This window comes from Castanea sativa, chromosome 1, assembly GCF_040712315.1.
Source record: "Castanea sativa cultivar Marrone di Chiusa Pesio chromosome 1, ASM4071231v1".
Lineage (NCBI taxonomy): Eukaryota > Viridiplantae > Streptophyta > Magnoliopsida > Fagales > Fagaceae > Castanea > Castanea sativa.
This window is the reverse complement of record NC_134013.1, coordinates 3,123,738-3,149,149: the sequence shown is the minus strand read 5'-3', so window position 1 is coordinate 3,149,149 and position 25,412 is coordinate 3,123,738. Positions and strand designations below refer to the sequence as shown.

General features: G+C 31.2%; 1 protein-coding gene and 1 non-coding gene across 2 annotated transcripts; one reads left to right on the top strand and one right to left on the bottom strand.

The window, feature by feature from the left end:
* Nucleotides 1–4,235: 4,235 nt before the first annotated feature.
* LOC142622182 (F-box protein GID2-like) lies at nucleotides 4,236–5,301 on the bottom strand. The gene has a single exon (XM_075795613.1). It carries the CDS (start codon nucleotides 5,085–5,087, stop codon nucleotides 4,485–4,487), a length of 603 nt encoding a protein of 200 aa, XP_075651728.1. The 5' UTR covers nucleotides 5,088–5,301; the 3' UTR covers nucleotides 4,236–4,484.
* A 9,148-nt stretch (nucleotides 5,302–14,449) lies between these two features.
* TRNAI-AAU (transfer RNA isoleucine (anticodon AAU)) lies at nucleotides 14,450–14,523 on the top strand. The gene has a single exon. It is a non-coding gene; the product is annotated as a tRNA-Ile (tRNA).
* The last annotated feature ends 10,889 nt before the right edge of the window (nucleotides 14,524–25,412 follow it).

Sequence of the window (25,412 nt, the reverse complement as noted above, 5' to 3'; positions counted from 1 at the left end):
CTTTATATTCATACCGTCAAAGGAAATCTCAACCCCTTTGCTCGTAGAGATGCGAGGCTGGTCACCATTGAGAGGACGAGCTTGTGACAGAAAAGGTGCAGGACTTAGTATGAGAAGAACAAGGAAGAAGCAGCTTAGAGACATGAGGATTCTGGCCATTTAAAATGGTTGATAGTATATGCTTTGGTTAGGGTCAAAATTATAAGTGCTGAAGACAGATTATGGGATATATATGATTTGTGCAATAAGCTAGCCAGTGCAGGCCTATTTATAGTAGCGCATGCAATATTCAAAGGTGGGTTTTAGTTTAGGATTCACATTTGACACTTTGACACTTTGACTAGCTAAAAGCACAAACACTGCCCCCTTCAAACACATGTGGGTAGGTTGAAGTACTTGTGAGGTAAGGCCATACCTCTTCTTCTTCTGCAGGAAATGAGGACGCAATTTCTTGGGTCCAACTCTTGGGTAGAAGGCAAAGGAAAATAGGAATTTGGTCCAAATTTGAAGTGCTACTTAACAACATGGAATTTTTCTTTAAGTATTTTTTGTTTTTTTGATAATCAGAAGCTTTTATTAAAGTAATTGTTTTTTCTTTAAGCAATTGTCTTTAAGTAATTGTTGGTGAACGGTTCAGCACAAGGATTACCATTATCGATCATTTGATTAAAATTATAGGTCTTCTAATTAAATAATGGAGAAGGTAAGGACCAAGGCATGGTAATGATTAAAATATGATTCGATTTAAAAGAAAGAGAAAGAACTAAATCAGCACTGACATCTGCAATTCTTAGTGTAATAATATTCATTTTGACATAGGCCAAGTTACTATAATTTTTTCAGGATGTAGTGAATATTATAGTCAGGTCGGTGACCACATTCAAAAAAACTATGTATAGTACTTTTGTACCATCCAAGAGGCAAGGGAGTGAGTCCACCTGGTGAGAATTAAAACATAGATCATGTAATATAATTTTACCGGATTTTTTTTTTTTTTTTTGAGAAAGTAGTGGATGATGTTAATCATGGAGCTAATTCTAGTTAGAAATTAATTTGAAGAGATGCAGATATGGAATTTAGAAGATAATCAAGGGTCTCTGAATCATGGCGTGGTTTAAGATTTCATAAGTTTTGGATTTTGATTAGAAATGTTGAGAACAATTAATGTCTTAAAACATCAACCAAAATATTTGAAAGCCTATCGAAAATATATGGTTACTACTGTGCTAAAATATTGATCAAAGTCAAAAAATATATACGGCTCTAATTTTTGTTAATTACCTAGTGTTAACCTAATTTTCTACAAAAAAATAAATAAAATAAAACTTTCTGCCCCATTTTTCTAATGGGGAGAAATAATTTCAAATATGAGCATCCCTTTCGTAAATCTCAAGATTTCTCTTTTCAAAGCTGTTGTATATTGAATGAACTAGTCCTTGATTTCAAGTTCGTGAACGGTCTTAGGCTTGAATGGAATGAAACAAAATAAATCTCCCGGATTCACATTATACCTTTTGGCCTTACATGTTATTCCAACTTGTATTTACTTGAAATCCTATAGAGTTGCCTTCTAAGAAATAACCAAAAGGGAAAATTTGCCCCCCAAAAAAAAGACCAAAGGGAAGGAAAAAATTTAATGTGGAAAAAAGAACATGAGAAAAAGATATATAACCACTTTTTTTTTTTTTTTTGCTGAATAAGATATATGACCACATTGTTGTTTGTTTTTTGTACCCACGAATCCACATTGTTTCTCTCTCAACCAAAAAAAAAAAAAACCAGTCCACATTGTTTTGTTTGGTAATTTTTGCTACGTAGGCATAGATGAAATTCAGGCCCAACAGACACGGCATAGAATGGAAATAGCCTGATTTGGTCAACTAGTTGATTCTATATCGGTGGCCTTCAATTTTCTATGTTGTGGGCTTCATATTGTGACTACTAATGCTTGTGGGAGTGTGTGGTCATAGACAAAAGTAGCCACACCTATGACAAGATTATTATCTTGAATCATATACTTTGCCGGTTTAGTAAGGAAAATGAATGTGTGTAATTATTTCAAATTATCATTTTGAAAAATAAAAAAGAATTTTCTGATGGTCTTTCATTGCCTAATAGCACTTTTCTTGTATCTGAAATTCAAGAATCTAGCAGCTGGTTTGCGGGCAGCCTTTGTAAAAACAAGACAATAATGTTTTTTTAGATAGGTTCTATTAACTAATAATAAGCTCACTAACCCACATAATTTACGATATTTTTCACAACATGACACGTTAATATTCACAATCTTTTGCTATTATAACTTAATATGAAAGTAGTGTTTGTGGTGAATAATTTAAAAATAGCGTTAGTGGCAAAACATCTTAATTAGTTGTGAAAAAGATAATGAAGTTATGTGTGTTTGTAGAAGAACTTTGAACTAATACGCTTGACTGACATTCTTGAACTCCTAGCAAAATGATTGGTGTAGGATTAACTTGTAGGGAAATTGCCTCAAAATAATTTTTTGATAAATAAATTGTCTTTTTTATTGTGACTAGGTTATTTATTTTAGGGGTTTTTTTTAATAAAGAAATAAAATTAATTTGGCTACCTTTAGGCTTCCTTTAAGTGTGGAAGGAAATTTTAATCATTTTTGTTCACTAAGAAATAGGATTTGGAGCCTTAAATAAAGGGAATAGTAATACTGTAAAAGATTTGAATCATTTGATCACCAATGTAAAAGGGAAATTTTAATCATTTTTGTTCACTAAGAAATCGGATTTGCAGCCTTATATAGAGGGAAGAATCTTATAATTGAGCTTATAATTAATGGAAAAAAAAAAGAGAGGATATGTTGCTTGGGAGACTGTAAAAAGGAGAGACATATCTTGGGCTTTTCCCTTCTTCTTCTTTTTCCCCCCTTTTTTGGGTGAAGCATGCAAACAAGGAAAAATTATGAAGATTGGATTGGATAAATGTAGTAAAGTGAGAAAAAAAAAGGGTTTTGCAAGCGTGTGTATAAGGTAGCATACAAAGTGAAGTCTTCATGTGAGTTTCTATTAATTCCTAAAAAATTCATTTTATTGTATTTATTATGAACTCAAGTTTTAGATATAAACTTAAAAAGATATAATATGACTAATTTTATTATAATAGATTTTATTTAGAACTAATACCTTGGATTTTCCATCCATTCAAGTCAAAAGGGATTTTTCACATAAACCTTAAGGTAGTGTGTACTCGACCTATTTTCTCATTGATTTGAGATCATGACTTATTGGTAACTTTGATTGGAATATTTTTGAAATTGGTTAAAAGGACAAAAAGAGTAGAGTTCCTTTAGTTATTGTACCTTAGATTTTTTCCAATTAACTTCAATCATGTAATTACATTGGTCAATAAATTACACCTGGTTAAATTTAATTTTAAATCCTAACATAAATCACTTGGAGAAACTGTAACCAAAGTTATATTTTCTTAATTTATGTTCATGGCCCCAAAAAATCTCTGTAGCTGAACTAACAGATGGACTACAACCCCAACTTTGAGCACATACACAGGGATTTCATTATCTCTGCCACATTCCGTGATATAGCAAAAGTCATGAATCAAAATCAACCCAACAGAAACACTATATAAAAATTAAAAAAAAATATTATACAGAAAGTAAAAAAATAGTAATAATAATAATAATAATAAGTCTAAAAACCCTGACTGGCAAGTGGCAAAGAAAGAACAAAATTCCTGAGATCCAGGCAAGGGTTATATATATATTTTTCTTATTTGATCCAAAAAGGAAAAGCCATTGCCTGCAAAGTCCAACAACATTTATCCCAACTATCAAAGAGCAGTGACTAACAATAAGACAAGTTTGGCCCCTCCCAAGTATCTTTTGCTTTATTTTTTTACAGATCTTAAAAGCCAGAAAGCGTGGGCAGCTACAGACGTTTAATACAATAAATACAACTGGACCATTTGGCCTTGTCTCCTTGTGTTTATTCGAAAAAACGCATATCCAACCACACCCTTCTTTTCTTTCATTTCTAATCAAACCCCTCTCATCCACATTCACCCACTTCCATCCACTTTTTACAACTTCTATTCAAAGCACTGTTTTTTCCCTTGTTTTCTACGCATCCAAACACGGATTTCTCGGAAACCCAGTTAAGCAATCGAGATAACAAACCTAATTCGCAGGCTCAATTCACATTTCTTGATATTTTAGACCATTCATGAACAATATAATGCATAGATTTAACAAATTTTTTTTTTTTTTTCATTATAAAATATATACACAACAAGCTCAGAACTCAGTAGTCAACAACGAAAACAAAACAAAACAAAACAAAAACATAATTAAGGATACAGATCTGGAAGAAGAAAAAAAAACCCACAAACCAGAAAAAAAAAAAAAATCAAGTGCTGAAAAAACAAAAAGGGGAAATTAGAAACATTTATGGGATAATGATAATTGAAAAAACAAAAACAAATAAAAATAAAAATCATCTTCCGCGGCTATTGAAATTCATCTTCTCGTAGTACCGAATAGAGAGAAGAGACAGTGAGAGCTGCATCTCGTCTTTTCCCCACCGTGGCGGCGGCTTCGAGCTCACCATCGGAGCAAACGGAGACCAAGCTGAAGAAGAAGAAGAAGAAGCCGTAGAAGATGAAGATAAAGAAGAAGAAGCAGAAGCAGCAGCGGCTGAGCTAGACGATGATGATGATTGTGGCTTCAAAAGAGGCCAAAGGAAAAGCGAGTGAAGCCTGCGAAAGCCACCGAGAGCTAAGACCACAGATCGGAGCTGCTGGTTTGGGCAGCCGATGTTAGCCCAGTGCTTTGTGCAGATCAGCTCCCATAGCCGCTCATCTTGAACGGTCTTGTGCCAGAGCTTGCTCACACACGCAGCTGATCCCAGAGTCCTCGCATCCACGTGTTTCAACACCTCGTACAGCAAATTCTCGTCCAAATTCATAAACCCACTTTCGTTTTCCTCTTCATTTTCTTCTTCTTCTTCTTCTTCTTCGACTCTAATCCTCTTCATCTTCTTGTCTTCTTGTTGTTCTTCTTCTTGTTCATGATTCTCGGCTAACCCACGTTTCTTCATCTTTGTTGGGGGAAATTTTGAGAGAGATAACAAAAACTGAGACTAATAGATGAAATTTGGTGGTAAAGGGGGTATCTGATGAGAAGAGAGAATAGCGAAAGAGTCTATGAAAAGGGGTTTGGGGTTACTGGCTTTTTAGGCTCAGAGAAAACCTGTTTGTGTGTTTGGTGTTTTACGAACACGACAAGATTGAGAAATGAATGCTCTTCCTCTTCTTTCTCGAATTGACAATCTTGTCCGGGTGTTAAAATATTTTATTCTGAATTACACTTTTTAGTTTTTACGCTAGGAATTTTTGGGTGTTTTTGTTTTTAGTCCCTTGAGTTTCAGATTTTTTTATTTTGGTATACTATATTTGACTCATTTTTCAAAAGAGAACAAATTTAATAGAGAAGTCTAGGTACTAACTTTTTTTTCACAGTTTTAATTGTAAGTGTGGGAGAAAAAGTTTTTTGTCTTATGCGAGTGTGATTGTCTACTACTCGCATTTGACCCTTTTAGTAAGTGATAGAAAAAAGTTGTAATAAATGGTATGGTCTAAGAATAGTTAAAGTTAATAAAGACTTTGTGGAAACCCTAGATACATCATCACTCACAAATTAACTTACTCTCATCCATGCACAATCAACCCTCTTAAAATTTATTTTTACCTCAAAAGTTGAGAGAGAGAGAGAGAGAGAGAGAGGTGTTAATGACCTTACCAAAATTCATAGGGAATATTTGAGTGGTGGTTACACAGATTGTTAAGGAAGACCACCATATGACGTATGGGTCTTCATACATACCTTCTAATGGTTGTCAAAGTAGATTGTTGCCCAAATCCTCTCTTTGAATTTAGCTGAGTTCCCCAACATCACTAATATGTTCCTTATCAATTTTGAATATTCGATATTCTCTCTCATAGGTATGCTCTCTCTTTTTCTCCCGTGTCACATATCTTTTATTTTTTGTTTCTTGTTTTTTTTTTCTAGAGTAAATATAAATTTTAAGATGGGTGGTAGTATTTGGGTCAGAGCATTTTAAGTTGTGAGAAGTGACAATTTGACTAGGTGTTATATAAGAGTGAATAAAGGTGGGTTTACATTAGATCCTTATTGATTTTATTCTCTCATCAAAATAATAATTTTACTGATCCACATGACTATTCTAATTCTTAAGTATCAACAAAACAATATTAATTATTATCATTTTTTTGGTTCTTTTCCTCCCCATTGTTATATTTATCGCTGAAATGAAAATCAAATCTGATAGATTCTCAAACTTAATAGAGCAAAATAAAAGTAAGTGTAAAATTCCATTTAGGCTTGTGACTTATATTTTAGTTGCCAAATTAGTCTTTAGTGGTTAATTTTTATCAATTTGGTCACTCACTTCGTAAAAATTAGTCAATTTAGTCACTTCGTTCGAATTTGTTATAAAACAACACCATTTAAACATTTTTTTTAATTAAAAGTTTAGAAATGAAAACATTACTGAGTTGTCTCATTTAATGGATTTAATTATTCAATGAATATATATATATAGAGAGAGAGAGAGAGAGAGAGAGAGAGAGAGAGGATTGAATTCAAGTTATACCTGGTATAACTCTAAGTAATATTTCACTACCTAATAACTTGTTATAGAATTCATATTTTGAAAGTTCTACCATTGAATTACATATTCTATATGTTCTTAACAATCATGCCAATTTTTATGTCAATTGGATGTTATTTATTATTTGATCCATAAACTCATCTTTTATGCATTATTTTAAACTACAAAAATTTGAATTTAAAAATTTAATTAATGATATGACTATTAATCTTTGATCACCTTGAAATTTTGTAAGTATTAAGAATATACAAAGATAATGTAATTTAATAGTAGATTTGTCAAAATTTGCATTTAATTTAAAAATTATTGAATAGTGTAATATTACTTAAAATTATATTAGATGTAATTTGAACCCAGTATATATATATAAAGTTTGAATATCTTTGTGTATTAAGAAATTTGGACCAAATGACCAAATTAACTTATTTTAACAAAATTAGGGACTAAATTGAAAAAATAAATTGTTAAGGGCTTAATTTAACAATTGAAGTACCAGATTGATCAGTCTAAAAATTCTAAAGTTCAGGACCTCGTTGGTACGACAATTTAAATAACAGTTTTTAATTTTTAAACAACATTACACGTATTTTTATACACTTTTTTACTATATTTTTACTAGAACAACATTACCAAACGGACCAATTAAAAATATAATATAATAATTAGTTAACTCTTTATTTCTTTCCTTTTTAGTATAAAAAATTCTCTCTGTCTCTCTACCTCTCTCTCTCTCTCTCTTTTTCTATAAAGTGTCTTGTTTTATTCTAAGTTTTTAACCCTTGGGTCAAACAACTACTCTGGCTTTTTGTGTTTTGTGCCGGAATACTTTGTTTTTTACCTCTTGTTTCGTGGATTCTAGGGGTTTGTTTGGGCACGCGTGCAAGTAGAAAGGTCGGTTGTGTGCATGGAGGACCATGGAAGTATGGAGTGGAAACCCATTCCTGCTGGTGTATGGATAGACATAAACGTGGGTTAGACTTGGCATCTGCGGATTAGTCAATCAATCAAAGTTCTCTAAAATCTTGATGTTTGAAATTTGATTTGACATTATCACGCTGAGACTTGAGAGGTTCTTGTTTTTTGGTCTTGTGCAAAGAGCACTTCCTATGGATAAGCCAAATTTTAGCTAAATTAATGGACCTAATTCCATTTTAGTATACGACCTTTATAAAAGTATCTTCAATAGTTTCCTAAAAGTTTTAAGTCAAATTTTAAGTAACACTTCATTTTGGTACTACTTATTTTGTTCAAAATTAAAAATTAAAAATAAAAAAAAAAATTTTGATTACTGCTCACACTCACAAAATACTGTTCATTTGCATTAATGCACTATTCATAACTTATAAACAATGCAAGAGACGTTGGTAAAAATATAAACGTTAAAACACCAATCGTAATCAGTAATTAGCTATCCAAACGCTACCTAAAAATGTATATTATTTACTAAAATTCTTATAAATTCTTTATCTTTGCTTGGAATTTTAAAAGTAAGTAATTGATAACTATCCTTACACGCTATTGGGGGAATATGAGAAAAACCAATGAAAGAATATGAGAATAAAGTGGTTTACGTTAATAAATTTTTGATATAAAGGAGAGTTCGTTTATATTTTGCTTTTCCCTTGATCGATCAAGTCATAGACAAAAAAGGTTGCATATCTCAGCGTCTCTTGCTTGTCCCTTGATCAAGCAAACTTCAAACTTGCTCGAGAGAGATTCATAGACTCAATTTTAATATATATATATATATATATATATAACACATGCTTACTTGTCTAGCTTTTTATATATATAAAAAAATATATATATATATATATATATATATATATATATATATATATATATATATATATATAAATACTTCCTCAAAAAATTGTTTAGAAATATTATATATAAAACTAAGAATTTGCACTTTTTAAATATAATTTAGATTTTACTCTTGTTTTGTTTCATTTTACAATACTCAAATCTTATTCTCTTACTTTAAAAATAAAAAAAAGGACGGGTCATTTGACCCATATCATTAACCTACATCAAAATAAATTAATTAGGAATTTTAGCCTCATGGTATAAAAAAAATTGTTATGGAATAAATATCATAAGTTAATTATGCCGAGATGTTAAAATTGACGTATTAAACTTTTTGATGATATTAATAATAATTAAGTTGGCACTTAAATACTTCTCAAAGTACCTTATTAGTCAACTCACAAGGCACTTAAACGAGTTACATATCCAATTTCATTGGAGTGTTGTTGTGATCAAAATTACTAGCAAGTTTTGATGATCGGAGACACAATGATTGTTTTTTTAAATATTAGCTAAGCTTAACTTGTGGAAGGACTCAAATAACATATCATTAATCAAAGGGAGGTTATAACCAAGGAAGTGCTTACAAGTTTGCTCCATTGGTTGGAGGAGGGACCAATATAACAAAAGTCTTCTCATAAGGCCAGAAAGAAATAATTCATTTCATTCTGTCAAGAAAAAAAATTTCAAGGTGAAAAAGTAGAGAAAGGAAAAGTGGAATGGTTGGAATAAGTCCACGTTTCTTGATTCATCCACTTACAGCTATCTAAAAATGTTGTTTTGCTACAAAGATTCCAAGCAATATATTTTGAGAATCGCTTAGGAAAATGACACTTTTGGCAAGTACCTGACTTGCTACTGTGTCTGCAACCGGATCTTTATTCGGTTGCTCAGCTATCTCTCTTAATTCCTTTGTAATATTATTGAGTACCTAACTTTTTCCCCAAATTTTTATGCCCCTCTATAGTGACAACTATTACTTTACACAAATAAAGAGAGGCCAAGTGACCAATCCACACCACTGTCTACTGTGCCACATGATTGAATTTTCAGAATATTGCCTTACAATTAATATAGTGCGGTTTTATCATTCCATTATTGCCATATTGTTTCAATAAAATTGGAGGTATATTTTTTTATGAGTTGAGTTAAACTCTTTAAATAATGGTACATTATTTAATATTTTTTTAATTAGATATAAATTTTAAAAAATTTATTATTGGATTACATTATTTTTGTATATTTTTTATACTTGCAAAATTTTAAGATGATTCAAGATTAATAGTCATGTTATCAATCAATTTTTTAAATTTAAATTTTTGTAATTTAAAATAATGCATAAAAATGAGTTTAAAGATTGAATGATGAATAACATCCGATTGACATAAAAATAGACATGTATGTTAAGGATATATAAAGCATAAAATTCAACAATGTGATTTTCAAAATATGAATTAAATATAGGTTATTGGGTAGTGAATATTACTTAAAACTCTAAGTAATGTTATATCACTTAATATATCTTTATTGGATGCAAATTTTGATATACAGTTGGATTACATTTTATATATTCTTATTACTTGTAAAATTTTAAGACAACCAAAAATCAATAACTAAGGGGTTGTTTGGATTGCATGAAAACTAAGTGATATCACTCAGTTTTTCATGATCCATCATCCAAAACAAGTGGGTCCCACAGATGGATGATTGTTTGGCTTGATTTTCAGTTATTGTTTCCATCACTCAATTATCTGATTTTTGAGTGATGAGTTATGGAAACTGAAAACACATTTTAGGTGTTTTCAGTTTCCATAACTCTATTTTCAATGGCATTTCCATAATTAAACATACATTGAGGGACCCACTAGTCAAGTCAGCCGCATATTTTGACTGCTTTTTTTTTCCTCACTGGGTTTGGTGATTTTTTTTTTCTCACTGGTTTCGGTGATTTTTTTTCACTAGGTTTGATGAGTTTGGTTTTTTTTTTTTTTTTTTCACTAGGTTCAGTGAGTTTGGGCGTTGGGGGTTGAAGAAAAAAAGAAGAAGTAAAAGCTACACCAACTGATAGGTATGGGGCCACAAACAGTTGAAAAATATTGAGTGATGACAAGTGAGTGATGGTGCCAAACGGGTGGGGTGTAGGGAGTTGGGGTATTTTAACTGATGAGTGATGAATGATGAGTGATGAAAATTGAGTGATGAGTGACGAATGACGAGTGACGAGTGACCATTTTTTTTAACCAAACAAGGCCTAAGACATCGATCAAATATTTAAAGTGTAAGTTTTTGTAATTTAAAATTATGAATGGAAGATGGGTTTATTGGTCAAATAGTAAATAGTGTATGATTGAAGTGATTTTTAGCATTTTAAAAAAAAAATATAGAAACATGTAATCCAATGGTTTGGTTAACATTCCTTAAAGTTATAACTGAACTCCTCTCTCTCTCTCTCTCTCTCTCTCTCTCTCTCTCTCTCTCTCTCTCTATATATATATATATATATATATATATATATATATATATAAAGGATAAAAGTATTTTCTATATAGAAGAAAGTTCATTATTCATTATGCATCACGCATCAGAAAAATAAAAATCGCTGCCCATTCCTTTCCAAAAAGGAAAGACAAAAGTCTAAAATTAGAGCCTTTTGAGTTTTGGCTTGTAGATCACAATTTAGCGGATTCAGGATAGGGATGGGTGTTATAGCCCTAGACTCTAGTTTAATAAAAATATTATTTAATTATATTATGTTTGATTGTTTGCATTATTGAGTTTGTAGTGTTTGAAACCGACAAATACGTTTGCAGCGTTAGATGTTTATTGGTTTGTATTATTGAAATTTTTAGCAGTTCTTGTTTGTATTATTATGTATGTGGTCTTAAAACTTAGTCTATGATGTCGTATTCTTATGTTTTACGCCTTTTTTTTTGTTTTTGTTTTGTATGGAAAGGTTAGAAACTTATATTATACGCCTTGAAAATTTTTGGATTGTTGTGTCTATGCTTAGCGGTGGTTTCTAGTGTTAACAAACTTAATTTATAGTGTTAAAACTTATTTTATAGTGTTTTATGTTCAGTGATTTGTACTAATGATTGAGATTTATTTTTAATTTATTAATTAAACTATAATTATAACGAGAAGTAAAAGAATTGGGTTACCTCAAGCTGACCCGAGGATGATTTGGGCAAGTAGAGTGGGTTTGGGAATTTGAAAATTCTTGAGGGACTGAAGCTGGAAAAAAAAGAATAAAAAAAACACTTGTTGCCAAGTTAAAGGCAACAACATAACTGAGGATAGGTGAGGGTGGGGGAGGGGGGCTAAGCTCTTTACAAAATTCCATTATGCTTCTATTCTCAAAACAAGGAATATTCTCAATAGTTGTGGAAATAAAAGTTATGATAAAGGCGAGTTCACGTGAAATCATTTGTCAGTTGACGCCAATAAAATAATAATAACAAAGTTTTAGTTCTAAAATTTATAGTTAATTATGAATCTTGACATATTAAATTAAGTTGGACATATGAATTATTTTCTCCCATTCTATTTTATCTAAAAGTGTTATGTTAACGAGTGCTCTTAGAGTATTAGTTAAGAATCAATTTTAGGAAAATTTTGACACTATTTTTATAGAAAATAAAAAAAATTGTCAAAGTATTAATTACTTTTTTTTTCTTTTCCCATAAAAACTTTTTTTTAAAAATAGATTATTAACTAATATCCTAAGTGCATTCGTTAGCATTTTCCTATCTAAAATCACGTTTTACGTTAGCGATTGTCATGTCATTTTTTATTACTTATGTTATTTTTTGCCTTTCTTTACTTATATATATATGTATGTGTGTGTGTGTACCATCAACGCTGACCAATTCATTATTTATTCTCCTCTAAACTGACTAAACCATCTCTGACGATTCTCCATTGTCTTTTTCATTAGAGGGATTACCCTTATCTTTAAACTGGTTTCCTCATTTCAAATCTCATCTTTTTATTTATACCCACTAATTCATCTTATCATTCAAATTTTTGTTACACTCATTTTATGGATATGTTGCCTATTAATCACCCAACATTCTATACCATAGAGCATAACTAGTCGTATTTGATCACTTTGGATCATGTGATTCATTAAGAGATGATGGTACTGCCAATTGGTCAAGAAAAGTGTTGGAGGCCGTATATTATTGAAGGTCCGATTAATATATGCCCCATCTATTTAAAGAAACTTTTTTAAAAAATTAAAAAAACTATCAAATCAGTTAGTTACATTTTCATTTTTTCATAAAAAATTTCTTTACAAATATATGCCCTAAGGCATACGTTAATAATATCCTATTGTAAAAGTAACTCAGGAAATCCGATTGATGCCCCGGTGGGGCTGCCCTCCAGTGACGCAACCTACTAGATCCAACCTTGAGGGCTTGTGGGCTGCCACTGACATCGAGCCTAGAAGACTTTAGGGCTCAACGGGCTTGCTAGGCCCAACTTGAGCTTTAGATTTGCTCAAGCTATCTATAAAAATCATAAAAGCTCATCATCAATTCCGACATTACTGGAATGACCATCAATCATTGCATTTCAGTTCATGAGTGTGAATTCCTCCCATTCCCTTGAACACCTTGTCTACATCAATCACGCTGTTGATTTCGCATACTTGGTAAGAATGGCAGCATAACAAATTGGGAAAAAAAAAAAAAATCATCCTAGGGAAGTTGTTCTTAATGGTTATAACCTTGTGACTTTCTCAACCACTTCTCTCCAATAATCAATGCAAATGATTATGAAAAACTTGTGTTGAAAGTTGAAACTGACAGCAAAGTGGGCGATTCGCTGATTCTTGCTCAATTTTACGTGCTACAATTTCATATCATATGCTATATAATAGAAACTGGCTTTAAACATTGTAGTTGTGACGACATTGAATTGCAGAATTTTTTTAAAATTTTTAGATTTTAAAAAGAAAATATTTACATAAAAAAAGTCTAATGCATCTTAAATTGCAGTAAAGTAGACATAATTTAATCTAATTCTTAATTTTTAATTACTCCACTAAAAAAAAATATAATGCATTTTAAATTGCAGCAATCGTATACTACACTAAAAAAAAGAGGTCTAATACATTTTAAATTGCAGTAATGTATACTATACTAAATCAAAAGGTCTAATCCATCTTAAATTGTAGCAAATGTATACTACACTAAAAAAAAGAAGTCTAATGCATCTTAAATTGCAACAATATTCATAGAATATTTAAAAAATATATAATAAAATTAGCTTTTAGAAATTTAAAACTTGCCATAATTTTTAAAATATTTAAAAATATATTTTTTTGCAAAAAAAAAACTTACATAATATACATTTTTCATGTAGCTTAATTTTAAAAATATTTCTTCTATTTTATTTGTTATTAGATTTGATTATATTATCAAAAAATATTTTTTTTAAAATTTATATATAGTTTTTTTATTAAACCATGCATCGTATTGGCATAATACTAGTAACATATAAAAGTAGTTTCACTAGTTGTTCTAATGATACCCAATAAACACATCCTTGAAAATAGGAAAAGATTTCCATGGCATCCCCCTCCTCTTTGCTGTTCTTTTTACAAAACTACAGTGGATTGCGTTTGCAAAAAACTTCATTCGTAATAATATCGCATACTAGGCATGAAACTTAAAAAAACAAAAAATGTTACACACGTTGGTTTCTTCAAGAATCAAGAGCCCTTGTCTATTGGGCAAATTAACAAACTTTATTTATGGAGCACAAAAAATTATTAATAAAAAAAAAAAATCACTCTCTACCCCCTTCCTCTTCCATGACATTTTTTTTGTGTTCGGAATTTGAAGAAATAGGTTTGATTTGGAGGGCCGTAAAAGGTTATTGTGGATCGAGTAAAATAACACTTACCGAGAAAAAAATTAAATAAATAAAAAGAAAATAAACTAAAGTCGACCGGCCTATTAGCTCAGCTGGTTAGAGCGTCGTGCTAATAACGCGAAGGTCGCAGGTTCGAGACCTGCATGGGCCAAATGTTGATATTTTATTCTTTCTTTTGGAAGACGTCTCCTGGGCCTTTTCAATGCCTTCTCTCAGCTTCATTTTGTTCTTTTCTGGTTGCTTTTTCGGGAAGATGTCCAGTGGGCCATTTGTTGGGCCTTTGCAATGGCTTCTCTCAGCTTGGTTTACGTTTTTTTTTTCCATTTCTGTACGAACGTCTAGACTACCCATTGGACCATGTTTTGGGCTATTTGCAACGATTATTTCCAGATGTTAGGATTTATTTATTGTGGAGTTTGGACTCATAGGCTAAGAAACAATGTTAAAATGACATTACTTAAATGATGATTCTCAAAAAAAAAAAAAAAAATTAATTTTTTTTTATTTGATAAACACACACATATATATACACTCACACAGATTACAAGAATTTGTAGTGGCCATGATGCTTTGTAGTAAATAGATAAACTAGCTCCATGATCCATTTGGCATCTACCTTGTAACTTGAGAGCAATACCTGAAAACCTCACTCAAAATTAAAGACCAAAAAAAAAAAAAAGAGTTGGTAGTCCTAATAACAACAAAATTAAAATACAATTCTATTGTATATTTCGATTATTCCTTTCTATGCTAGAAAAGCTGAAATATTCTAAAACACCCTCTATATATCTCAGTTCCTCACAACCCATGCTTTCAAGTCTTATTTTCAGAATAAATTACTCTTTTATACATATATAATGCCCACACTTTGAGCAAGCATAAGAGAAGCGTACACTTGATGCATTACTTGTACTATTTGGAATTACTAGAATGCAGTTCTGCCCCCACAACAACTGTCATCTTTCTCAGCAAAAAATAAAAATAAAAATTGTATTAATAATAATAATAAATGTTGAAAAATAAATAAAAGGAAAAGGGAAAACAACAGCAATTGATGAAAATTGCCACTAAGGCTTAAAGAAATTTGAAAAAAAAAAAAATACAGAAACTCTTGGATTCCTTGAATCATTTGTGGCCAATTCCTCCATAACTGGGGCCAGAATATGCTTCAGCTTCGAACGACTTGTTCACTGATTTAGAAGGAGGAGGCTGATACTTGAGAGCCCTGAAGCCCTGAACATCCATGGAACATGAAAGGAGGATGATGAAGATGACAATGAAGATGGAGTTGAGAGCAAAGACAATGATGCAACGAGGATGATGCTTCATCATGATTAGTAATGTTGTTTTGTTCGACCTGAGTTTTAGTTGTTGGTGTGGGTGTGGCTAGGCTAGTTCCTTGTTCTGCGCCTCAAAAAGATGCAAGTTAATTGGAGGGATACTGCAATCTTTTACGTGTATTTATAGGTGAAGAGGCAGTGGGGGACATGGTTTTGTGATAGAAGTAATTAAAATGAAGACTTTTGGACTCTTGTGGGGGCAAACTACCCCTAATAAATTATCTCCTAGATTTATTTATTCTGCAATTTTGGAGTGGGAATATTAATTCAAAATCTTTGTCATACTTTTTGCTTCACTGACACAAATTACAACATGTCATGTATTTATTTAGCTTTTCTTATAAAATAACCCTTGTTCAAAATTAAAAGAAATAAATTGTGGCACATCACTAAATAGTGGAGTATAATTTTTTTTTTTTTTTGAGATATTGGCGGAGTATAAAGTTGAACATAAAAAGTGAGACAAAAATTTGAATTCAAGAAAATGAATTAAATAAAAATTGTAAGTCCAACTAGTGAAGAAAATACACTTTTAAGAACATGGTATGAGATTTTGTGATGTAAGTAATTAAAATGAAGACTTTTGGACTTTTGTGGGGGCAAATTACCCTAATATTCTATCTCTTAGATTTATTTATTCTTCAACTTTTGGAGTGGGTATATTAATTCAAATTCTTTTTCATACTTTTTACTTCACCAACACCAATTACAACATGTCATGTATTCATTTGACTTTCTTTATAATATAACTGTTGTTTAAAATTAAAAGAAATAAACTACGTGACACACCATTAAATGATGGAGTATAAAGTTAAACATAAAAAGTGAGACAAAAATTTGTATTGAAGAAGATGAATAGAATACAAATTGTAAGTCCAACGAGTGAAGAAAATACACTTTTAAGAACACGGAATGAAATTTTAGGATAAGGGGCAATCATTTCTTTAAATGAACCAAACATTTAATAGATCTGGTTCTTTATATGAGGAGAACTTGGTTTCTTAATGGGGTAAAGTGAGTTTTAATTAGTTCAATTAATAAAAATTTTTATCGTCAAATAAGTAATTTAGGGTTCGAATTATACCAAAAATTAGTTATAATTTGGTTTGATGAGAAAAAACAATCATCGGAAATGGGCATTGGTTAAAATTATATCTTATCTATTAAAAAAAAAAAAAGGAAAGGTGGGGGCTTCCAATTGGAGTCCAAGGCCAATGGACCTTCGGAGGAATCCCTAAACCAATACTTGGCGCAGAAGAAGTTCATTTGAAATTGTTAAGGATCTTCCTAATCTTGAAGCAAAATAGAGTGAGTACTCATACTTCATTTTTATCTTTTGGGAGATGATTAATTATTATTTATTATATACATCCCTCTACGGCCTATGCTATCCTCTTGTGAATATTTACTCTGCACCAAATATACAAATAAATAAATGTTGCCTTTCGTTCTAACAACTAATCATTCTTGCGAATTTTATAATAGTTTTCATGTAAGTTCCTGTCAAGATTAGAGAATGTTTGGGTAACATTTTATATAGCATCTAATCCATCATTAAACATTAATTTAGACTCCTAATAGAATTCGATTCAAGGTTAAAATACCACATAGATTATTACAAATATTTTTTTTAAAAGAAGAAGTGAGATTTTGCATTATTAATTTATAAAGGATTTCAGTTTGTATTATTATTTGAGCCCGTGAATGAGAGATGTCAACAGCAGAAACCGAAGTGGCAAATGCCGGCTTATTTAGCGGCTCTTGCCGGATGGTACTCTTTGGTTCTCTATTATGATCACCCTTATCCTTGCTGGATTTCTTGTTGGTGTCACACTAAATATAAGAATGGAGATCTAAGCTCACGAGTATCATTTAGAATGTTTCTAGATTTAAAAAAAAAAAAATTATGAAAAGCAATATTGATTAGGACACATCTTCTATCTTATTCATCCAAAAAAAAAGAAAAGAAAGACACATCATTTTACACGAAAATAGTGTTTATTATAAGTACACACCCTAATGACCCTATTACATGTAATCTTGTACATGTGCATTTCAAGTGTGTGTAAGAATGTGACGTGTATACTGGCATTTTCCTTTTACACAAGATGCTAAAGTGACAACTTTTTTGGCTTGGCTAATTAAGAGTGTTCATAACTTGCATGCGACTAATCTTTTGGTGTGTGTAATTTTTACATCAAAGATGATCTAATTAAGGTGCTAGTTTAGTGTTTTAAATTTATGGCCTGATGAATCTTATGGCGTCTTGGGACTCACTAGGCCCGTTCTCAAAAGATTGCTAAAGTAACAAGTTATGATTACATGAACCCATCAGACTATCACTCGCTACACATTTTATTAAATATCAACCAAACAAGCCATGTCAAAGAATTATGTCCTTCAACTTATTGTTTTATGAGCTGTTTACAATGCCATTATTATATGAGGCACATGCCCCACGATTTATGAATATAAACGTTTAGCACCGTATAAGATTCAATTACAGTTAACCAACTCATGGCTCACGAGGAGATGAGATGACCACGGGCACCGATGTAATGACAATTGTCAGGTAAAGATCACAAAAAAAAATTTGATTGCGTATTGTACCATAGAGATAATTGGTCTAACATAAAACAAATCATATATAGAGAAAAAATGGAATGAATGAAGACTTTTAGTGTTTAGATTCTTTAGAAGCAATGTGCTACACATTTTTGTCAAATATATACAGCTAAGAAACCAAGAATTTTATATCCAATTGCTATGTGACCTACTACAAAATGAAGAGAGAAAAAAATCTTAAGCTCTACATATCTTGCCAAGTTGGGAGAGGAAGAGTGCCATTTGGTTGAAATAGTTGGGTAGGGAACTCGTCAAAATCAAAGCTAATTTCGACAAAAGTTTGAAACTGGTGTCAACCCATTTCAGATTTGATAGATCTGAGAGTGTGAATGTTTTCATCCGAATCTTTTGGTATGAATCATTCAGGTCAAAGGATATATAATATATCCTTTAAACTTTTGACTGGTTCATATAGGACAAACAAGATCACAAATATAATTATATAGTATATAATAGAATGTAATTTTGGGGGAGTGACATCACATATTACTCATGGGCATTGCTCTTAAAAGGTTGGTCACTTGTCTTAAAATATTGATTAAAATTGGAAGAAATTGTAATCCTAATTTGTTTGTTGTTAATATGTATGTTAATTCCATGCTCCTTTATTTTCTTCTTCGTGTTTTTTCAAACACTTTATCATTGTATGGTAACTACATCTCGATTTTTCTAGCATGTTATCATAGCTAAGTTTTTTCTATTCAAATATTTCTATGTTAAATAATACAATTTAATTTTTAATATGAATTTTTGTTTGTACTGTAGAAAACTGAACTTCAACTTAAAAAATTTCAACCCTTCAGATTCAAAATATGAATTTGTAAGGCTTATTAGTTATTACACTATGAATACGGGAGCGTATCTGTAGCATATAATAATAGCAACTATATAGTACTATAATGTGAACTAGTGGTATTGGGTGTGGCTTTCAATTGTCAATTTCTAGGTTTGCAATATCCAAATTGGGCTAGACCTAGTCGATCTCTACTTTACACCAACCTCTCATCTGTAAATAAGAAAGGCAGCGCATTCTCAATATTCTTCCACATCCAAAGAGCATGTTGTCATCATCATGTTGAAAATTGAACATACTAATGACTCACTTTGACAAGATCCCGTCACTATGAACTAATTTAAGTATACTTTGAGAGACGCCGAAAGAGAAATATTTTAGGCTTTCCCCAGTAAAACTAGTCCAAAACGAATAAGTCTTTTGCTAAGCAGCTCTCTGCTTTGAGTAAAATTAAAAAAGAAACGGGAGAAAGGCCTGGCCGAGTCTCACTTTTACCCAGTAAAACCGGTCCAAACCTTAAGCTAATTAGCAGACCTCTGCTTTGAGCAAAATTTAAGAGAAAAAGGGAAGAAGACCTGGCCGAGTGTTACTTTTGATTCCAATTTTCAACAATCGAGCTTGTTACATTTGCCCGCTGCATAAGCCAGATATGTCTTTATGAGGTGCACAACAATGTGACCCATTACATAGAATAGTATCTTATCTAACAACAACAACAATAATAACTAGGAAGTCTTAATTTTAAAATTTCTAGTATTGATTATGCTTTCTCAACATATTAATCTGGTCGACTAATATATATTTTCAATATAGCACATCATTAGTAGGGATGCTTCAATGTGTATCTATAGCGGATCTATTCATAATAAAGAGATTAAATTTTTTACTGGTTGTAGGTTAATCTACCAAAACCCTCCTCTCTCTCTCTCTTTTTTTTTTTTTCCTGGATTGAGATTGGTTGTGAATGAATTATACAACAAAAAAGATAAACACGGTATAATAAGTATACATGAGTAATTTTTAGGAACTCTCGGAGTACGAAAAATGGTGCTCCCTCGTCTCTCACATTTATGGTGAGGTTCACTTATTAAATTCATGGTAGAGTCCATCATGAATGTGAGAGGAGGGAACACAATTTCTCCGTGCTCCGGTAGTACCTAAGAATTTTTCATTATACATTAGTAAATACGCAATTATGAAGATGCTGAAGTGATCTTTTGAGAAAAAAGAAAATTTGTTGAGCCAAAATTCAATGGAGACCTAAAATTAAGACATTTATGTATGTCAAGGTTTTCAACATATTCATATAACAAAAAAAAAAAAAAAATGTGTTCAACATTTTCCTAATCTATGCACCGTCTTTACTCTTTAACAACCAAAAAAATGAAAGAACAAAGACAAATGCATCTAAAATTCTAAACATGCAGGACCATATATGCACAAATGCGGTACACGCGTTGGATCAGAAACCGTGTGAACGTCTAGGCACAACGGGACCATGCAAACGCACACCCATATAATTAATTACAAACCAGATAATATGCAATTCAATGCAAGTGAACTGACCTTTCTTGCTTTCTTTCCAATTCCAACATTCTTATTTTCTTCCCTCGTGACTTCATGACTATGCATGTAACATACACTAACGTGTTTGTGTAAAGTCAATTTCTAACCAACATAAAGAATTTCAAAGTACATTCCTCCCAATTAGATTCCCACCTCACCTTCTAATTTCTTTGAAAAAAGAAAAAATTAAAATTAAAAAGAAAAGGAGGCCAAGTCAAATAAACCCTGTAAAGGTCTCACTTTATGCGCTATGCAGCACCGTCCTCTGCAAGCAAGACATTGTGTATATATAGATATAGTGGCATATACTAGCATCACATACCAACAACAAGCTTATTCATAAAAAAAAAAAACCAAAAACAAGCTTATTCATAAAAAAAAACATACCAAAAACAAGCTTAAAAGGCCTTTTTGAAAGTGAAAGATAGAGAGATGTCAATGAAGAAGAGCTCAACAGCACCAACAATGAAGACCCTTTTGCTTGTGTTGGGTATGACCATATTGGTTGTATCGACACAGTTTAGTGTTGGTGAGTGCAGAGCACTTCGAGCCATGAGGGCTTGTGAAGAAGTGGATGGAGCTGAGTCTGGTCATGGGGTGGCTTCGTTTGGAGTTTCTTCTTCAACTAAAAACTCAAGCACTCGTAGTCATTCTTCGGTGAGGAGCTTTCAGTATAGATTGACTTCTGGACCCAGCAAAGGTGGCCCTGGTCATTAGCACTACTCATTCTTTGATTTTGCTTTAGTTTCTGTTCTTGTTGCACAAAGATTGTGACTTAGATTATTTTTTAATCCGTCAAGGATTTTTTTTATATATGTATTTAACTTGAAAAGTCGAGTCTTATATACGAAGATTGTAATCCTAGTTTTTTTTTTTTTTTTTGCTAAGCAGATTGTAATCCTAGTTGGTATATTAGATACTTCTAAATACATGTATTAAGTTTGTCTGAGTTTATGCTCCGATTACTATGAAATTGTAGAAACCATCCACAATATATATCAACTCAGTATTTTCTAAATCTTGGCATCAAGACCATTTAAATATGTTAATGAAATCACCTACAAATCAATTATATCTCTTCATCCTCCCTCATCTTGGTAATTCTTTTTTTAATCTATTTGTCCTTCCACTTAGATGGGATTCTTTATTAGAGTTCAGTTGGAGAGATTTCATTTGAGATCAATAACTGTATGTCCAATATGATCAAACGATCATGATATAAATACCATGAAAAGAAAAGTCAAGATTTTGGATGAAAAATGATACTTTTTTATGGGGTAAAATGATCATTGAACACTAATATGAATTCATGCTCATATTAGTGTTCAATGATTTAATAATCACAAAAATCTCTATATAACACAGAAGATAAGGATTTAGTGTGCATTTGGCACAACTTATTTTTCAAATTTTTAAAAATGAGATTATTTGACGAAGTTCTACTTAAAAGAAAAACTTGATATTTAAAAATACTGTACTTTGAAAATGTGTGATTTGATAACACATTATTGAAATAGACAAATAATGTCCACAAATTATTGTTGGACTTCTTTTTTTACTGTAGATTTTTCTTTATTTATTTATTGTTAGACATTTCTTTATTAAATTGGGTAAAAGTAGTACAGCTTTACTCAGAAAAATTAAATTTAAAAAATTATATATGAGCTTAATAAGTTAATGGCCAAAAGGCTCCTAAGACAGAAAATTTAAGTTAAATTGTCAACTACTTCTCCATTGAAGTCAAGAGAATTGATCACAAAGGACAGAGGAACAGGTATTCGGCTACCTGTTAATTTTGACTTAGTATGCATCGGTAGCAACCATGCAAAAATTTACAAAATATGCTCAATTTTATACATTTTAACTCAAAAAATACTCACACCATTACTTGTAAAAATGTATAAATACACAAAACATGAACAATAACCATGCATGATTACTGTTCATGTGCAAATTTTTTTTTTTTCTCTCTCCCTTTTGTCTTGCTCTCTTATCTGTCTTCTTCTCATAACAAAGAAAGAAAGAGGTAGGTGGGGCCATATGGGTAGTGGTTTGTTTAATATAATAAAAAATTAAAGAAATATTATTATTTAAATAAAATAGATGATAGAATAGATAAACTGATATAAATGTTTTGTAAAAGTGAATGTATAAATAAAAAAAATTTATTTTTTCTTACAAAATAGACAAGAATTTTGCATGCGGTTGCTCTCCTCTAAGCTGACTACCTTGTAAGGTTGTAATAAAACACGATTGCTCTTTTCTTTGTTCAGGGTGTGCTTCCTTTTCATATTATGGGCAACCAATGCAATCGGTTAATGCAAATCAAAGTTACAAACCCAATATCAATTCTACTTAAAAGGGAAAATGCTAGTATACACAATTGTGTGTATATATATACACATTTTTTACGATAAAATCGTGACTTAACGTTAGAACAAAGTCGTTACAATCACCAATCTTCCGTAAACTATTCGTGTAAATTAAAATTACTTCAAGGATTCTTTTTTTAGTATTCTACAAGTACTAGAAAATCTGCCAATTTCGTTGATTAATTAGGTTAAGTGTACCTTGTAATTGTCAGCATAAAGAATAAATTCAAGTACTCAACTAACAGAAATGCTATTGGATTTGCGTGATCAGACTACTTTGATCAGCTACATGATTCATACTATTACTGGTCAAGGCTACGGGCAACCTAACATGAAAATCAACGAAAGTGTTTGGTGACAGTCAAACAGTATAAATAAATATAGCTCCAATCGAAGCCACTTCGAAAAAGCATGAATGAATTCCAGTCATAGCTACCTACAAAATAAACAAGAAAGGAACTCCAGTTACAAGTCATCACCTACCTACAAGATGATGACATATTAATTGACTGTAAATCGTAGGAACTAGGAAGCTTGTAACTTTTGACAGTCAGCGAAAAAGAACTAAAGATGTATTCTATGAACTAAGCCTATGAACAATTTGGGTTTCACTCAATAAAAATTTGTTCATGTTTGTTTATAAACAAGTCAAGCTTGAATTTAATTTTAGACTTGTTTAATAAACAGGTTGAGTTCAAGTAATAAAATTGTTCATAAATAGGCTTAGTAAGAATCAAGTTAATTGAAGTTGATTTATGTGCTTGGTAAAAGACTTGAACATTCAATGACAAAATTTCGCTTATTTACCGCCCTAAGAAGGAGAGCTCAGCTAGCCACTGTCAAAATTTTTCATGATTAGTTGATTCCCATAACCGCACTATTTTTTTTTATTAAAAAAAAAAAAAAAACTGGAGTGTACATATAGTGATAAGAACACCAAACCGGCAAATAGCGTTTTCCGTCATTAAATTAGCATGCGTAAAGTATGTTGAAGACATAACCAACGTATCCAAATCTCTAATATCACGAATCAGACGATAATGATATGAGCAAAGTTAAGAATGTGGTCATGATCCATATATGCTTTTGTGGATAGCCATCTAAGGCAAAAGGAAGCAACTAAAAAGGTCAGTACCAAGTGACGAGAATTGTATTCGAGGTAAAAAGAAATAACTCATGTGTTTTCTTTAAATGCCACATCCATTTATACTCAAACAAATGGATTTTCAAAACACAAACAATCTAATCATTGAGAGCATCAAAAGAGAGTTACAACACAATCGTTCGAGAGAGAGATACAACATCATCAATTTAGGGGTGTAGCTATAGCATGGCTTGGGTGGCCATTGCCCCCAAATTTTTTTTTTTAAAAAAAAAAAAAATTTATTTTATCTATATTATATATAAGAAATTGCTCTCTTTCAACTGAACTTTAATGTGGTTCAAAAATACTCTCATTAATGAAGAGTAATTTTTTTTAGAAATAGGGTCATAAATGTCAGATAACAAAATTTCATTTTAAATTCAAAAAGAGAATTCCTAAAATTTAAGATTTTTTTCAATTTAGGATTTTTTTTTCCTTTACGTTCAAAAAAGAAATTACAGATTTGCAGTTACTATTTATCTCTAAAGTTTATTATTTTTATTTGTTTAAAAAATAAATAAAAAATATTTCTAAATTATAATAGATGCAAATTATTAACCTTTACAAAAAAAATATTAAAAAAATCCTCTGAGCACGTGTGTGAGTGCGTGCTCAGAGGCTAGTATTATGTATAAGTATTAAAAACTTTAAATATTTAGCTAAAAAATAGAAATTGGCCCTCAAATGTTTGAGTTAGTCCAATAATGCTGCTAAAAACCAATAGAATTTGTCAATTGATCTAGTAGTTATAAAGATAAGGTAGTTTTTGTTTTCTCTAATTCGTTTTATTTTACTTGTTTAATGTCAAACTAGACAGCTTTTGTATACTCATTGGAATTTAAAAGATAATAAGCCCCCTAAAAAATTATCTTGCAAATATACATATTTGATAGTTTTTAATTTTATATATAATATATTTGTAAGTACACAATTGCACCTGGACCCAAAGAAGATTATGGGTTCAGGCCCAATGAGACTTAAATAATAAAATTTATAGAGTGTGGGCTTAAAACCTAGGTTAGAAGTACTGGGAGCTTGATAACAGGCTTTTATAAACGAATACAGGTAAATAACGAACGATAATTGCAAATGAATCTCCTCGGACTCGAGCCGAGGACTACTTCTTTATTATTTTTCTTTCTTTCTTACAGGTTACAATCCTTAATTTCTTTTCTTTTTCTTTAGAGAGAGAGAGTCAGC

Bases quoted from the DNA above. Each gene is read 5' to 3' on its own strand.
- LOC142622182 (XM_075795613.1), bottom strand. From the start codon at position 5,087: ATGAAGAAACGTGGGTTAGCCGAGAATCATGAACAAGAAGAAGAACAA.